The sequence below is a fragment of the Amblyomma americanum genome, chromosome 4 (assembly GCF_052857255.1).
Source record: "Amblyomma americanum isolate KBUSLIRL-KWMA chromosome 4, ASM5285725v1, whole genome shotgun sequence".
In the NCBI taxonomy this organism is placed as follows: Eukaryota; Metazoa; Arthropoda; class Arachnida; order Ixodida; family Ixodidae; genus Amblyomma; species Amblyomma americanum.
In genome coordinates, this window is record NC_135500.1 from 172,550,279 (window position 1) to 172,567,477 (window position 17,199).

At 42.0% G+C, this 17,199-nt stretch overlaps 1 protein-coding gene across 2 annotated transcripts in view; it reads left to right on the forward strand.

The window, feature by feature from the left end:
- The window catches only part of LOC144128653 (cell adhesion molecule Dscam1-like), a 120,627-nt gene extending 104,116 nt beyond the window's left edge, over positions 1-16,511 (forward strand). The window contains exons 19-28 of one of the 2 annotated variants that reach the window (XM_077662221.1): positions 677-914; positions 3,809-3,907; positions 4,174-4,359; positions 5,841-6,137; positions 10,035-10,205; positions 11,013-11,263; positions 11,809-11,890; positions 12,334-12,457; positions 13,240-13,361; positions 14,768-16,511. In XM_077662221.1, the coding sequence (XP_077518347.1) occupies positions 677-914; positions 3,809-3,907; positions 4,174-4,359; positions 5,841-6,137; positions 10,035-10,205; positions 11,013-11,263; positions 11,809-11,890; positions 12,334-12,457; positions 13,240-13,361; positions 14,768-14,823 (1,626 nt within the window). In that variant the 3' untranslated portion in view covers positions 14,824-16,511. The remainder of the gene's footprint in view (positions 1-676; positions 915-3,808; positions 3,908-4,173; positions 4,360-5,840; positions 6,138-10,034; positions 10,206-11,012; positions 11,264-11,808; positions 11,891-12,333; positions 12,458-13,239; positions 13,362-14,767) is intronic. The other variant, XM_077662220.1, reaches the window with a different exon arrangement.
- Positions 16,512-17,199: the final 688 nt, after the last annotated feature.

Sequence of the window (17,199 nt, forward strand, 5' to 3'; positions counted from 1 at the left end):
CTCACCTCTTTCATTTCATTTCACCATTCTGCCTGCTGTCCTTTATTTCCGCTGCCCCAGCTCAGGTGCTCTAGCAAAAATCTTTTCCTTCCTTTTTACTATTATTTTTAATAAAACCACTACCACCACCACCGCTGAAAAAATATTCAAATTAGTACGAATTTTATAACGATACACCACCATTTCAGCAAGCTTTCGTGCACGTGGGAAGCTGCTGGAAAATTGTCTGCAAAATTTTGTTCACCGATCTAGAAGCACGCGTTTGAATACCAATAGTGAGGTTAGGAGAATTTGTGCATAATTCTATTCTCTTGAGGCTCGTCTTGAGCAGCAGACGCATGAATGCTAGAACAGATCTCTGCTCCAAGAGCTTTTGAGCATGTTTTTATAGTCAAGCTAGTCGCAAAGCTGGAATGCAGCTCTCTGCGCTAGTTTTGATGCACAAGCAAGTATCTTTATTATAAGCACGAACAGCTAACGATGGAAGTTCTTCGTTAAGAAGGAAACATGCGCGCAATAGAGGCCCCTCATATTTGAAATGGGCGTAGAGAAGATTGTTCTCCAATTTTTTAGTTGTGTGAGCACCAACATTCTCTTCGGTATTTATGCAGCTGCACTTGACTTCTGTTGAAAAGCATATTTATGTCATTTGTTTAGACGTGTGCTTGAAATGCAGCCTCCAAGAAAGGACCTACAAAATGGCCTGCTGAAGGGGTATTACGTGGGTTACAAAAAACATGGCACCACAGATACGTACACCTACAAGACCGTAGATATGACGGGAAGCATAAAAGAAGAGGTTTTGCTAACATCTTTACACCGGTCTACAAAGTACGCTGTGCTTGTACAAGCCTTCAACGACAAAGGAACCGGCCCGCCGTGCGAAGAATTACTCCTTGAAACCTTTGAAAACGGTAAGCAAAAGGGATATTTCAGTTTTTATTGATGAACGGTTCACTAATTCCTGCGTAAATGAGCTCAATGATAGCATCACGCATTCCGCAATAAACATTGTGCGTATTAGGCTGCTATAAAAATGAGTACCTAATCATGCCATTTCCATATCTATGTGCCCAAATGCACGCTGAATGTGACATCACACGCGCTGCTGGTTGCATAACCACTTCAAAACGCTCCTGAAATCACTTTATAAAAACCCAGTACGTTAGTTTTTGATTATCCGGTTAAAATACTCCCGCACCTTCCACAAAATAAATCCTTCACCTACACCAAAGGTTACGTGACGGCCGGCCGGTGAAGACAGGACTAGATGACATATGGCGGTGAAACGACTTAATGGCGGTGGGCCTAGCGGGAGTGCTCCGTGCCGTGCCACTCACTACCCACTTTGTCGTCTTCTAGTCTGCGACAGTGTTAATACAGGAGTGGGGAGGGTTGTGAGTTGTGTTGACCCTGCCTTGTTTCCTGCAAGCGATCTTAGCATTCTTCCGCCGCGGCAGAAGCGCGTCCAACTCAGAATTTAAATTTTTGCGTATTCATAATGCCGAATGTTCATTCGTTATTGGCGGAAAATTATTCTGCGAGGATAACTATGAGATATTTATAGCTCTGTTTGCATTTATTCCCGCGATTGTGGATCGCATTTCTTCCAGCTGTCCACTTTGTGGTCAGTGCTCATATTTTCAAGCTATCTCTACTTCCCCTAGCCTTGATTTTCTCTAACCATCATGTTATTTATGACATGTTCCAGTTCTTCCCTATACAAAGAAGCTATTCAATCTGCAGCTCGAGAAACTTGAACCCACTGTTCGAACCTTCGGCCTCGTAATTATAGCGCTGTTGCAACCCCAATCAAAATGAATAACATAGTGTGGCTTGGGTTCAAATGATTAGGAATATACGACAGGTTATTCGCGGTTACAAGAGCAATCAAAAAGCCAAAAATAATGAATATTCTCACTAAAGGATCATATATAGACAGCACGCACCTGGCGCACCTCTTGCTAGTTTCGTATTTTTTTTTTCATCTGCGCAGATATTTCAGCTTTTTTGTTCTTTGCACCTCGTTACACTGTCCCTAAAAGTTTATCAGTGCTATATAAGAAGTGGAAACACATCAGCATTCCACTACTAATGATTTTTGTTTCACAACTGCGCTCTTCAAATATACCTGATCGAAAAACCAGACACAATCGTACACAAGCTGCGACAAAATGTTTCATATTTTGTCATAGCCGCAAACATTTTGTCGTGACGACAGTTTGTAGTAGTTTTCTGTACAGGTGCAGAATTTGCCGTAGTATTTTGCTTTTTTTCTGTAGTTATAAGGTGGGACAGCCCAATACTATAGAAAATTAGGTTGTTTCTACAGACGTTTCTATTGTTACAACGAGTTCATGGCCGAAAATAAAAAAAAACATATGTATGTCGAATGAATTTTGTTTGTTTCTCCACTGAAAACTTTCTATTTCTTTTAGACCAAAGGAGATAAAAATGTTTTTTTCTATTCTTCAAAAGACAATAAACATGAAATTTTTCCCCCACGACCTTTTTGGCAACTACTTAAAAATAGTCGTTTCTAAAGGCTGATAGTGGCGGTCTGTCCTGACATTCTGAAGCACATAAACCTATTATGTCGGTCAAATGTTTAGGGGAATCCCCCAAGGTGGAGTAGGTAGAACAGCTTACCTTTGTAGCCGTATGGCTGCGCTCGGGTGGATATTTAATGAGTAATTGCTCTCTTATTACAAGCCTAATATCAACCATAAACGCTGCTCACATATGCAGAAAAGTAAACCTGCGAGGTCCCACATAGCCCAGATGAAGGCAACTTCATTATTTAAACTCCTTTTTAAGTGCGCTAGTGCTACTGTCCATGATCACGGATTTCGTCGAGATCTGTCTTAAACCACTGTGTCACGCGGCTTAGCGAATGACGAAGCGGTGCGGTCGGACAGCTACCGCTAATGAGAGATCGCCTCTATCACAGCTAAGGCCGCGTTTCGCAGATGCTGTGCTATTCTACCTCGGGACGGATCGGACGTTTGTCGCTCGCGGTCCCTCAGGCAGTTGAAGCGCACCTACTTTACATTTGATTAACTATGCAAATCGGCTTCGATATTTCTTCTTCGCAAAAAGATATTACTTAGTTGTCCGCATCACAACAGCCTTCGATAGATTCTGTCTTTCTGCTGTACCTCAACCATGGCGCCAGCACGGAGCTCAAAGAGTATGGTCCTTTAGCATTACGCCAACAAGCACTTCTGCAATATGGCGATTTTCTACCGGCAAAGGGTGCATGCATTTGCTCTGACCGCATAACCAAATCGCAGCATTGGTCTCACGCCTAAACGAGAGCAGCCACACAGAGTTGCGTCGTCAGCCCTCTGTGGTAATATCAGGAGTGAAAGCGTACCAGAACATTCATATCGGTTAACTGTTTCGTAATCTAGAAAATTGTCAGTGTAAAAAACAGGATATACGTAAAGGATGGGTCCTGCAGAGAATGAAGCTCAGATAAGTTAGCGCCAGTACTGCATTATTATTCTGCTTCTTTATAACTAAAATCGTTTTTGAATTTGCAAATCTCGTCACCACGTAGACTGCAGAACGCATGGTGGTGATAGTGGCATAACGCGGGGATGACCCGGCATTTATCCGCACGTAGTGAAGCGAGCATTTACGCGTTATTTGCTCGTTTCTCTTAATGTACTCCAAGTGGGAAGGGCTTTTTACTATCATATGCTCCACTGATTATCACAGATTACCAAGCACTTTCAAATGCTCCACAATACTGTTGAAACTAATAAAGAAACGTTGTTCATGGTTCTTGGTGCTGTCTCTGCAGATCCACCGCCGCCGCCATCGTTGAGTGTGTTCAGTACAAGCTCTACGTCGATCCAGTTAAGGTGGAACACGAATGTAGGGGATGACCCGGCTATAATAGGTATTCATTCTCTTTTTCTTTGTCTACTTCTTCGCGAACCTAGTGAGTGGCTCCACTTTTTGTCTGATGTTTATAACGCAATGCTTGCCGCGCAAGCGAATCCAGCACGAACAAAGGTGTGGGCGAATATATAGCAGCTCATTTTCATCACAGGATCCTACCTGGCTGTGTCTATGTTCCACAAAAATTGTACATCTGCAGTAATAAATCTCACCGTACTGTATTGACTAGCGGAGTACAATGATAATCATATATAACTATTACAGGGTACTACATCTATGTCAAGGTCCAGCACGGCACTTGGGAGGAGCATCAAGTTTCTGCTCATCAGACAACGCACACGTTGCAGGATCTTCTCTGTGGGACCAACTATCAGTTTTATGTGGCTTCCTACAATAAAATGGGTAAAAGTGATCCCAGCGAAGTGATATCAGCGAAGACCCAAGGAGCACGTAAGTAATGGCCTTAGTTCAATCTACACGTTATTAAAGGGAGATTATATTTTCTCTTTCTTCCTTCTTAGATATAGAAAGACATAGCTAATATTTGTCATCACACGAGTTTAAGGGCTGAATGTTTGATGCAACGCGCATTACTTTAAATGACCTTGTGCAGTTTTAAAAATATTTCTGAACTAAACGTTGCCAAGCCTAAAGCATAAGAACAGTAAATTAAGATTTAATTTATCATTGAGATCTGTTAACACTCCATTTTTCAATGAAAGTGCCAAAATCGATGGGCAGACGTGTCTGCCCTAACAAACCTAGTTAATATCACCACACTTGTACACACTACAACTTAACTACCAGATAATTTCTATTGAAGGAATTATCAAGAAGTACTTTAGTGATCTCTTAGCCTTTACACTTTCATGGCGCACAAATACTATTATTCAATTTTCTTGCTAGACCTTGTTCTAGCCATTGCACTAGAATTTTCTCTACAGAATGAAGATTTGTTTTTTATATAACAGTATTTGTAGATGGAGAAAAAGGCAATTATGGTTCTACGACAAACGCCTCAAATAAAGATAATAGGGATAAAATTGTCCCTTTTATTGCTGCAATTAACTGTGGCTTCGAATTTATTTCTTCCCAGACAAATTTTGTGTTAATATGTATTTTGCTTCAACGTGTCGCTTTTCTGAAAGTGCATTTCATTGATAAAGTATATTCTAAGCTTGCAGAAATAGCAAAATGTTGATTGGGCAAGTATTAAGATATCAATTTCTAAACCTTAGAACATATGTAGCAATATACTGCTTTTAACGACAAAAATAAACGCGTAATGAAGCAAGCTGTTTTAACTGCAGCCTTTATAAGAAATACTTTCATTTTTTTATCCGTTCACCCCTTTCCCCCGTGTAGGGTAGCAAACCGGCTATTCGTCTGGTTAACCTCCTTGTCTTTCCTATTCTTCTTCCTCCTCCTCCTGGTGGAAAAGGCAGGCACTTTAACTGTAATGTTTTCACGTCGCCTTTTGCTCCTTCTTGTTAAACCCATAATAATTACATATTGTTACGGGGAAATTGAAAAATTGAAGGCACGCTAGCAAATTGTTCGCTCATAAATTTCCAAGTAACACCAACTTCGTTCTCGCTATTCGTTCAGAGACATGCCTTAAGCCGAAAACGCAACACTGCTTTGTCACGTTTCTCACCAATTAGTCCAATCGAACCAAAACAATATTCGGGTTCTCGTGTGTTACCCGAGTTTTATTTATATTGCAGTTCACTCCGTAGTTGAAATAATTCAATATCGATCAACTCAACGCGTTCTTTTTAAAGTGCATTTTTTTAATTAAGGCAATACTTCGCAAATCTCCACTATCTAAAAAAGAGAACCTTGCAGCAGTTTTCATGCAGCGTGTGCAGTGTTAAAACAACTGCGCATATTCTAAAAGCTTTTTTTTCTTTTTTCTTTGTGAACTCCAGCGCCCATTGCACCTAAACGTGACGCTCTTCTTGGCGTTAATGGCACGACGCTGACGGTGCATCTCAGCAGCTGGAGTGCGGCAGGATGCCCCATCCAGTCGTTCACAGTGCAGTACCGGGTTCAGGAAGACGGTCAGGACTGGGTGCTCATCTCCGACTCAATCCCATCACAGCAGAAGGTGCTCGTTGTGCCCGATCTGCTGCCCGGCAAGTGGTACATCCTGCGCGTGGCCGGACACAGCGAGGCTGGTACCTCTGAGCACGAGTACACCTTCAGCACGCTTACAAAAACTGGAGGTATAGTATAATCATTACGCTACCACGCCGAGAACCACTCGATGTCACACGCTGGGCTGAAACCCAAGTTTTGCGAAAAGAGAAAACAGAAGTCATTCAGTTGGAGCTCACGAAATGTTTTGCGTCGAGACCCCAGCCAAATTGCCGCAGTAATATTTCCGTAAATATCTTTTCTCAGAGCAGCTAACTTACTCTGACATTTCAATGGTACTCTGACCTTTCAACGATGTATTCACTAGCTTTCTTGAATGTATTGGCGAGCGCTATCAAAATACAGAAAGGGACGAACACACAGGACGAAGCGCTTTCTAACAACTGTTTATTATTGGAAGAAACATGACTATATGCACACAATAACGTCATATACACAGAAGAGGGAAGAATTCACGGCGCTGACAAGAGTGATTTGGAGCAAAAAATAACAATAATAATAAAAAGAGGATCAACACGTGCCCTTACAACAGCCGGAGATTACTACTCTTGAGATAGTTTAATTCAGTTCTCCATAACATCCCCGAAGGGGAGCTGACGCATTGCTTATTTCGAGCAACATGCATAGCGTTAGCTTCGATTATTCCGCGTTTCCGCCTGTTTCTGACCCGACCTTAGTGTTTTTTTAGCATCGGGGTGCATTTGCAGCGTGCGCAATGTGGTGCCACATTCCCGGATTTTGCAACTTGTTCGCATAATCTTTCATGCTCTCTAAGCCTCTGGTTCAGGCACCTACCCGTTCGCCCTACGTAGGTTCGTTGACAGCTAAGCGGAACGCTATAAATAAAGTTTTCGTCACACTCTACATAGATGACTTCGGGTTTGACGTTGCACTCAAGTTTCTTTTTGTGATCTTCATTCTCGTTGACCTTTTTGCACATTCCAATGAGCCTAATGGAAGGTGAAAAAATCACCTCAACTCCGGACTTGTTAGCTGTCTTCCTTATTTTGTGGGATATGTTATGAATGTACACCATCTCAACGGTACGTCCCTCATAGCTCGGTTTCTTAGTCTTATGGGACCCAGTAACTTCCCTTTGTAAGCATTCAGCAATGCTGCCAAGTAACTGCTCCGGATAGCCGCTAGCCCTCAATCGGGAAACCTGTTGGTCAATGCTGTGAATAATCGAGTGGGGGCATGCTTTTTTGGTAGCTAGTTTCAGCCAAGAAGTTGCTACAGCTCGTTTTACATTTTTAGAATGACCGCAATCAAATCTCAACAGCGGTTTTTCTGCCCTGGGCTTGTAAGCCCAGCAAGTGTGGTTGTCACTTCCAGTCACCAGCAGGTCTAGGAATCTAATCTGACAGCCCGTTGGGTTTTCAGATGTGAACTGAAGGCCAGGAAAAGCTCTCTTTCATTCATTAAGAATACGTTCCACGTTTATGAAGTCAATTGGTCTGTTGGGAGGGCAAAGCAGGTAATCATCAACGTACCTTAAACAAGTTAAAATTTTATGTGAGTTTAGTATGCTCGATATCCTCCGGTTACCCTGTGCCAAAACAATGTCGGACAACACAGGCGCCAAACAAGATCCAATACTTATGCCTGCTTTTTGCAAAAACAATTCACCGTCAAATTCCACGTACAAGGAGCACAAGTAGCATTCAATCCATTCGAGAAAGCAGTTAACATTCATTTCACACTGGTTTTGAAACCTGACAGTTCCGAAGTGTTCAATGCTTTCTTCCACAGCTTTCAAGGCGGCGCTCCGTGGAATGCTATAATACATGTCCACCTCATCAAATGAGATGCCCACCACTGGGGGTCTTGACCTCAAAAAATCTATGATTTCCTCAGACCCTTTAACCAAAAAAGGATCCCGGATCAGGAGGATCGAAATCTGGGCTGGTATTTTTTTTCGGGGGGCGGGGTGGGGGGGGGGGGGGGGGGGCTCGGCTGGTTTTTGTTTCATTAAAGGGTCTGAAGAAATCATAGATTTTCTGAGATCAAGACCACCGGTGGTGTGCCTTTCAATTGATGTGGAAGACATGCAGTATAACATTCCACGGAGCATCGCCTTGAAAGCTGTGAAAGAAAGCATTGAACACTTCGGAACTGTCAGGTGTCAAAACCAGTGTGGAATGAATGTTAACTGCTTTATCGAATTGATTAAATTCTCCTTGTGCTCCTTGTACGTGGATATTGAAGGTGAATTGTTTTTGCAAAAAGCAGGCGAAAGTATTGGATCTTGTTTGGCACCTGTGTTGTCCGACATTATTTTGGCACAGGGTAACCGGAGGATATCGAGCATACTAAACTCGCATAAAATTTTAACTTGTTTTAGGTACGTTGATGATTACCTGCTTTGCCCTCCCAACAGACCAATTGACTTCATAAACGTGGAACGTATTCTTAATGAATGGAAGAGAGCTTTTCCTGGCCTTTAGTTCACATCTGAAAACCCAACGGGCTGTCAGATTAGGTTCCTAGACCTGCTGGTGACTGGAAGTGACAACCACACTTGCTGGGCTTGCAAGCCCAGGGCAGAAAAACCGCTGTTGAGATTTGATTGCGGTCATTCTAAAAATGTAAAACGAGCTGTAGCAACTTCTTGGCTGAAACTAGCTACCAAAAAAGCATGCCCCAACTCGATTATTCACAGCATTGACCAACAGGTTTCCCGATTGAGGGCTAGCGGCTATCCGGAGCAGTTACTTGGCAGCATTGCTGAATGCTTACGAAGGGAAGTTACTGGGTCCCATAAGACTAAGAAACCGAGCTATGAGGGACGCACCGCTGAGATGGTGTACATTCATAAGATCTCCCACAAAATAAGGAAGACAGCTAACAAGTACGGAGCTGAGGTGATTTTTTCACCTTCCATTAAGCTCATTAGAATGTGCAAAAAGGTCAACGAGAATGAAGATCACAAAAAGAAACTTGAGTGCAACGTCAAACCCGAAGTCATCTATGTAGAGTGTGACGAAAACTTTATTTATAGCGTTCCGCTTAGCTGTCAACGAACCTACGTAGGGCGAACGGGTAGGTGCCTGAACCAGAGGCTTAGAGAGCATGAAAGATTATGCGAACAAGTTGCAAAATCCGGGAATGTGGCGCCACATTGCACACGCTGCAAATGCACCCCGATGCTAAAAACACCTAGGTCGGGCCAGAAACCGGCGGGAACGCGGAATAATCGAAGTTAACGCTATGCATGTTGCTCGATATAAGCAATGCGTCGGCTCCCCTTCGGTGATGTTAGGAAGAACTGAGTTAAACTACCTCAAGAATAGTAATGTTCGGTTGTTGTAAAGGCACGTGTTGATCATCTATTTTTTTTTTATTTTTCATATAACTCTTTTAAGCGCCGTGCGTTCTTCCCTCTTCTGTGTATATGACGTTATTGTGTGTATATAGTCATGTTTCTTCCAATAATAAACAGTTGTTAGAAAGCGCTTCGTCCTGTGTGTTCGTCCCTTTCTGTATTTTGATAGCGCTCACCAATACCCTCAAGAATGCATTGTCAACTAGTCCCAGTAGTAGCTCTTTTGATATCCACTAGCTATGCTATTCGTACAAAGCTCCTGCACTATATAATGTCAGCACCAATGCCTAAATTTCAGTCGTGTCCTAGTTTTATTGCGCTCGCCTTCAGGTTCAAAATAAGAATATGCTATTACCTGTAGCCCTTCCATACCAGCGAGAGTGGATAATTTTGCGTAAAAAGAATAACTTCCTTCCAACACGCTTTAATACTCAACATACACGTGGCCTCAGAACACATCAGGCGTAGTCCATTGTTCCTCTTCCTGAACTTTACTACCTTCGAAAGAAACCATACCCACTTTTGCCATTAGTTCCATTCTTCGTAAACGGCTGAAAAGAGTACAAATTATGCATAAAAATGAATAGCATAACGTGCGATGAATTTCATTTCACATTTGTTATTGTCTTTTATGTTGCAGCCAGCATTCCTCCACTGAACAGCTTGGAAGGCCAGAAACGAGCTTTCTACAAGAGCGTCGGAGTTATGGTGCCACTTGTGTGCGTAGTGGCAATTGTTGTACTCATTGTAGCAGTTCTCTCGTTCATAATACCAAGAAGACGAAGACAAGCCACGCCTGATCACTACGCAGGTAAGCGTGGAAAAATTTGTTTTTGCCGCGAACAGTATGTGCGCGTGAAGGCTACTTTTGTTCGTGCATCCTTTCCGATGTTTCCGCAACCGCTGATATTAGGAAACTACCCGAGCGACGGAATATCGCCACTGCGCAACTACGGTTCATATGAATTTAGTATCTTGTGAACAGGTAAAGCGAATGGAGGAGCAATACTCTACGTGAACATTCGGTAGACGCGGATCAGGAAAATATCGCAGGCTCCAAACGATTAATAGCTGTTGCAGCTCTTACTGAATATCTTCCGGTGTTTTCTACTTTGATGAAAAAATCAGAAATCTTTGTATATGTAGAAGGCGCTAATTCATCGATCAGTGTAGCTCAAAACTCATGTCCTCGTTTCGTCTCCCTTTCTGACTTTATGAGGTTTTTTTTTTTTGCGCTACCACGAGTGATGGCAATTGAAAAGAGCTGCCTGGATAGGCTTACTGCCATTACTCTCACTATTTTCACTGAATCATCAGCGCAATCAACTTCCCGTCATCTATAATGAATTATAATTAAGAATCCCGGCCGCTAGCATGTTTCCATAAAGGAATTTTTATGCGCTCCTAAAACTAACGGCACACCAACGTTATGGTGTTAGTTCTCACTCACTTAAAATTCGCATGCCTTCAGTTTAATACACTGGCAGCTTGCGCGCTGTATTTACCAGCGTAGAAGGGACGCAAATTGCGACTGTCTAAAAAAATGGCGCTGTATAGTCTTGAAGCAGCGTTTAATTTTCTTCTAGCGCATTATTGCAATATTGCCACCTCTTGCTAGACTCCAGCCCTGATGACAAGAACATGGACGCAGTGAGCTTGTCCATCCTGAAGCAGACAGGCAGCAGCCTGCCAACTGCCAGCCCCACCAAAGAGCAGCTCTACTATCCGTCGCCTTACGGCATGAGCCGAGTGCAGGCGCTTGGCAAGCAAGGTGTTAGTCCCTCAGATGCTGACAACGTTCCAGCTGCTGTGCAGACTTTGAAGAGAGCAAGGAGGGAGCACATCTACGAGGTACCCCATCCCAGATGGGTAGGTGTCCGCTCGTACTTTTCATCGAGAATAAAAACGTATCGCGAGTTGTTGTTTCTGGTGGTATCCACATGCTTTGAAGAAATACATAATACTATTGCTTTACCTTATTCTTCAACGACAGCATCACATTTCTGACCTTCAATCCACTATTTTGTTACAGAACCTCCTTCGCATTAGAAATTGTTGTTAATTTTCACGAAGGGTTTCCTATGTTTAATAAGGGCTGTCTCAGAAGTCTGCCTAGCTCTAAAGCTTGGAAACTTAGAACCATTGAAATTTTCGATGTAAGGCTAACAGAATGGTTTTATTTTAAATTTTCACTTTTGTTTGCATTTTATTCATGATAAGTTTTAGTGACGCGAAGCTCTCTGTATAGCTGGCACTGACACTCTTGCAGAACTGCGCCCAAAGTAATATATGATGCGTTAGAAACGCAATAAACAGCTTATTGTCGGTCCAGGACTCTGTTCGCTTTACGTTAATCTTTACTTCCTGCCTTCTGTTGTGTTTACATGATTCGATGAATTTTTTTTTCAATACAGGCTGAAGAGGAAGGCTACCCTTACATGGCAGAAGGTCCTGCTGAGACCGCAAATAATATATATCAAGCACCAAGAAAATCAAGTATGTCGCCCAACGAAACATCGCACGAAAACAATACGTCAGGATTCAGGTTCCTCTGCGTACCGCAAAAGAAAGACTTTCAGCTCATTTGTGAGACTGTTGCTGATGCTCAGAGCTAGCGCGAAAGTATATTCGCCTACACCTATTGAGAATTAGCTATGGTGGACAATCTCATTAGGGCTACGTGAACGGTGGAAAAACTAATGCCCATATCAAAATGTAGGTGCTATATTGCTGTACGACCTGTAGATAAGGTTATTGAACCAAATTTATTCTATTCTGAGAGATTACTTTTTTTTAACTGAGCTTAAAAATATATTACGCCAGGATTGCTCCTTGGTCTATTTGGGGACTGCAGGAGGAGGGGAGACATTTCAAGATGGAAGTTATAGCACAAAGCGTTTTCCTAACGGTGCATGCCATGCTTCTTTCTCACTTTGCAGTCTTGATAGCCAAGACAAATTCTGGTTCTACTACACAACTCACTATAGATGGACGACGGATAACGAGAGAGAGAGAAAGAAACCACAGGCCCGCACAGAACTCGACAAGTCTAGCGTCAGATGGGTAAGGATCACACCAAGACACATCCGGGGATCTTGTCTGCGCAGTATTAAAGCAGCCACGGGCAATCACAATTTTTCATGACCTATTCAATTAATTGTTCTTGCATTAGTAAACAGTATTCTTCTTGAGGCAAGAAGTTATAAATTTATAGTGGCCGAGAGTGATCCCGTCGCGACCACGGCATTTAGTTCGCAAACAGCCAACAAAGAGTTCAAGTACTGAATTCACCTATAGTAGGAAGGTGGAAATTGTTAGTGCGCATTTGTTCTCTTTAAAAAGATGGCTGATGACGAAAGCCTAACTTTTAACACCGTGTCTAGAAGCGATGACTCTATGAAACCACATTGAAAGAAGGGCGTTTACTTTCATCGTCTCTTGTTGTACCCAATGCAAATGTTTGGCTTGCGCAACGTCGCGCTGTATTTACTTAAACACGCGATGGACAGCGAAGAAGGCGTCTTCTTTGAAGCCTAAACGAAAAAGTATTTTCGGCAACTCAAACTCCAGAGTATCTGTTCACTTTCATGGCTATACGATGCAGGATAGCCAGTCAGCAAAAAAGCTGACTTCTTTAATTGGGCATCACTGTGTTGTGCAGGTTCCTGATCGTTGTACTGATTGTAACGGAAAAATCTGTCATCCTAAAATTTTGAACATTGTGCATTAGGGACCACAGAAGAGCATAGTTTAGTCCACAGCATAATTGCGTCCCGTTTTATGTTTCTCAGTGAGTCACGTATCTTCTCGCTCCCCAAACCTTTCTCCTCTCTTCACCTTTGAAGCCATTCTGCCGACGACAGCGACAGCGAAGGAGCAGCGTACACATTTCACCGGACTAGTGGAAGCTACGGGGAGCATCAGGAGATGTCCGAAGCAGAGTGTGACAGGGATCTGCACTCGCGAGGTGTGTATTCTGATGCGTTCGGGTTTCGACGGAATAGGAGATTGCGTGACAAAACGCATACTGTTCTAGCCTAAGGTGTACAACTGAATCTGGCAAATTTACAAATATAACGGTGCCTGTGTTTGGTTTCTTCCTTTGTTTCTTTCTGTATTTCTTTCCTTTCTAAGCAAGCAATGGAGGAGGCAGAGATAAATCTGCTGGTATGCAGCTTGAAAGGCCCTCGACTCCCTTTATGTTCAGCAGCTCGCAAAAGCGTGTCATACAAAGTAGAGTTTGACACTTTCACTAACAAGTTTCGCGTCAAGATGATGATAAGTTGAATATGCAAATAATAAGCATGAGATCTTCACACGTTGCCTCTCCTAGAAGAAAATATTTCAGACATACAGAATAGTAATCAAAGGATTATATATTACATTTTATGCAATAAAGCTTACGTATGGGAACGTAGCTTGTAACCTTTACACATAATAATTCAGTTGGCATGACGCAGCACGGTGGCACATTCAGAGTGACTGGTTATTATTTGGTAGAGCTTATTTTGTTGGAAGATTGAGCTCCCGCTATAGTTCGACACGATTCCTGGCAACCTTGCTCTCGTTAGAACCTGTGTTCTATGCAAGCTGTCTATGGGCTCAATAGAGGAAGGTTTAGCCTAATTACTATTTATTTATATTGAAAACGGCTGTCATATCTTCTAAGCTATTTTACTTGTGATTTTAAAGTTCAGGGATTGTGTGGTCTCGAAATTTTGCACATTCAATTGCGGGAAATGAAATATCCCCCAAAATTTTCTTCTAATTACTGCCGTTAACTACCATCATTATCTGCACACGCATTCACGATGCGGAAATGTTACAAATACTGCTACAAGTTAAAGGTGTTACAAGTTACAAGTTAAACAAATGTTAAAAGTTACAAATACTACCGTATGGGATTTAAACGCACGTTAGAGCATTAGGAACTACATTTACGACTTCTTTGCAGCTTAATAATTATCTTAGTTCCGCTGTGTAATAACACACAACCACTTATGTCACAAGCTGTGCTATGAAAAAAAATTTACTGTGTTCACTCAGTCACACTTGGCTGCAGATCAATCTCCGCCAAACGAAGCCTAGGGCACCAGAAATGGTAATGATTGCTTGCCGGTTTTGTACATTTCTTTTCAAAGCTGTCTTTGAGCACTGCTCTGCTATTCTTCGCATGTGTTCTACTCAGCATGCATTGCATTTATCGGTGCCTGCGAAATTTATCAGTGCACAAACATTGACATCAAAATTTACCTTTCGTTTCTCGATCACTACCAAGAGAGTAGTAAACCAAAGATACGCGTCTCCCATAAGAAATCAGTCATTTCTGCAGTGCTTCAAGGCATATGTTTATTCTTCCCTGCACCTCGTCAGCCAAGCGACTGGAAGCACTGGGAATACATGTGACGCCTGGCTATAGCATAACCTGAGAACTACTCGACTCCAAGAAACATCAACATGCGAGGGAGACCTGCGTGTGACGTCATACCTTCTTCACCGGTTCCATGTACATCATGAGTGTGTGCGCATGACAATTGGTGGTGTGCTGCCTGTGGTGGATGATGACGACTGTGCCTCTCTGAAAGTGCCCTAGACAATCCGTTTACGTATGAATGTGCGCAAGTTTATCGAGACTGGAGGCATAAAAAGGCCTCCATACTGTGCCTCGGTGGAAGTGTGCCGTGATTTGATATTTACATTGCTGTGATGACAAGCACATATTTAGTGCATTTAGACAGTTTGAGCTGCTGTCGTATTCGAATGCGTTTTCACATTGCACAACACGTCGCAAGGGGGGTTGTTCTGTTCCCAATAGGAAATATTGCGCACAATAAATTTCTTGTGCAACCATGGCCATCTTTAAATATAATACGCATGTTGAGCCGTTGCTGCAAATGTCAGCGTTAAACAGAAAATACGTATCAGGCTTATGATGTAACATATTGCACAGAAATTTCAAAGTTTTGAATTGCACGAAAAAATAGTCATATATGGAGAGAAAATACCAAAAATATCCCCATTCTGTTTAACGTGGCTCGTTCCACCAAACCGTAATTTACTACACTTTAACTGGCAGAACTGTTTGGCTCCTACCAAAATTGATTTTTTTTCTATAGTCTTAAGCTGGAAAACTTGTATAGTTTCTTAATGAAGATTTTAAAAATGTTTAGTACTGGACGTCGACTGAAAGCCTGCGGACTAGTTTTCCGACGCATGTGGATTGATAAGAATGTAACAGGAAATATACTAAAAAGAAGAAAGAAAAACACTGTCTGAATGTTTAAAATGTATTTCAGTGTTTTATAAAACAGTTATTCGATTTGCCTCCTGCATGAGGTGCGAATATTACAGGTAATAACACACGTTTTAAAAATGCGTGTGCATTACGTTCCAGACTTTTGTTCTGAATCGCCTCAATAATAAAATAATCAAGAAACACGGAGATAATCACTTTATTAGCTATGTACCATCAGCAACAAATGAAATGTGAGAAATAGCACTCAAATGCCAATACAAAAAAAAACAAGCATATTATTTTGTTAAGAGGAAATGCAACGCAGCGTGATTAACACTTCTAAAAAATACAGTCTCCGCGCCTTCTATGTGAAATTAATCTGCGCTAGTTTTGAGATTCGCCTGACTAAGATCTTCTCATTTTGTTTTTCTTGTCTCAATTAACTCTTTCGTGTTTCCTCCGTTGCTGATATTACATTCATCGACGTTTCGGCTAACTATATGACATTGTAATGTAGCCAGTCTGTTTGTAATTTTCAAAACAATTCATTTTCATTATTTTGCAGAATTATGAATTGTGCTTTTCGTGCGATGCCCACACGCGACAGTGTCAGTTAACGTTTTACTGTTATGATGAGACAGTGATTCGGCGAGGTACATCAAAATGCAACACTTCAGCTTGCTCTTAACAGACAGATTCAATTTCCTATCAGCCAGAAAACACCAGGGCCGGTGTAATGTAACAAATTTTCTTCTCAATTTTATCAAGTTTTTCATCTACGGTGCTGACCTGGCAGTCCCATTGATAACCTCGGCATAGCGGTACATCCGTGTATGAAAATGCTCGAAATAAATAGAATTAAAATGAAATTGTTCGTTCACCCGGGCCAGTCTTCGTGATTCTTTTCTGGCTCACGTGCAAATAGTCCACTCCAGCCCTTTCTTAAGACTCTGTACTGCACATAGGCTGTCTGCTATTAAGTATTCACGTTAACCGCGGTGGCTCGGTGGTTATGGCGCTCGGCTACAGACCTGAAAGACGCGGGTTTGGTCCCGGCTGTGGCGGTCGCATTTCAATAGACGCAAAATTCTTGAGGTCCGTGTACTGTTCGATGTCAGTGCACGTTAAAGAACCCCAGGTGGTCGAAATTTCCGAAGCCCTTTACTACGGCTCCCCTTATAGCCTTGGTCGCTTTGGGACGTTAAACCCGCATAAACCAAACCAGAAGATCACAGGCGGTGTTACAGAATGTTTAGTAAGAATCATGCCCGATTGCGTGCTGATAAAAAAATTAATTAGCTTGATCGTGGTATTGGAGAATTGACTTGAATAAATACTGCCAAGCTCTCTGGCTGAATCCTACTTGTAAGAGAGAGAAAACTACTATAAACGGAACTTCGGTAAAAGTAACTGACACGAGGCACATAAAGCTATAAAAGATTGTCGCGTTTCGTAACAGAACTCTATGGATTCCTAAATTTTTAAACAAATATGCTTTGCAAGTCTTCTGCATCTATATATATATATATATATATATATATATATATATATATATATATATATATATATA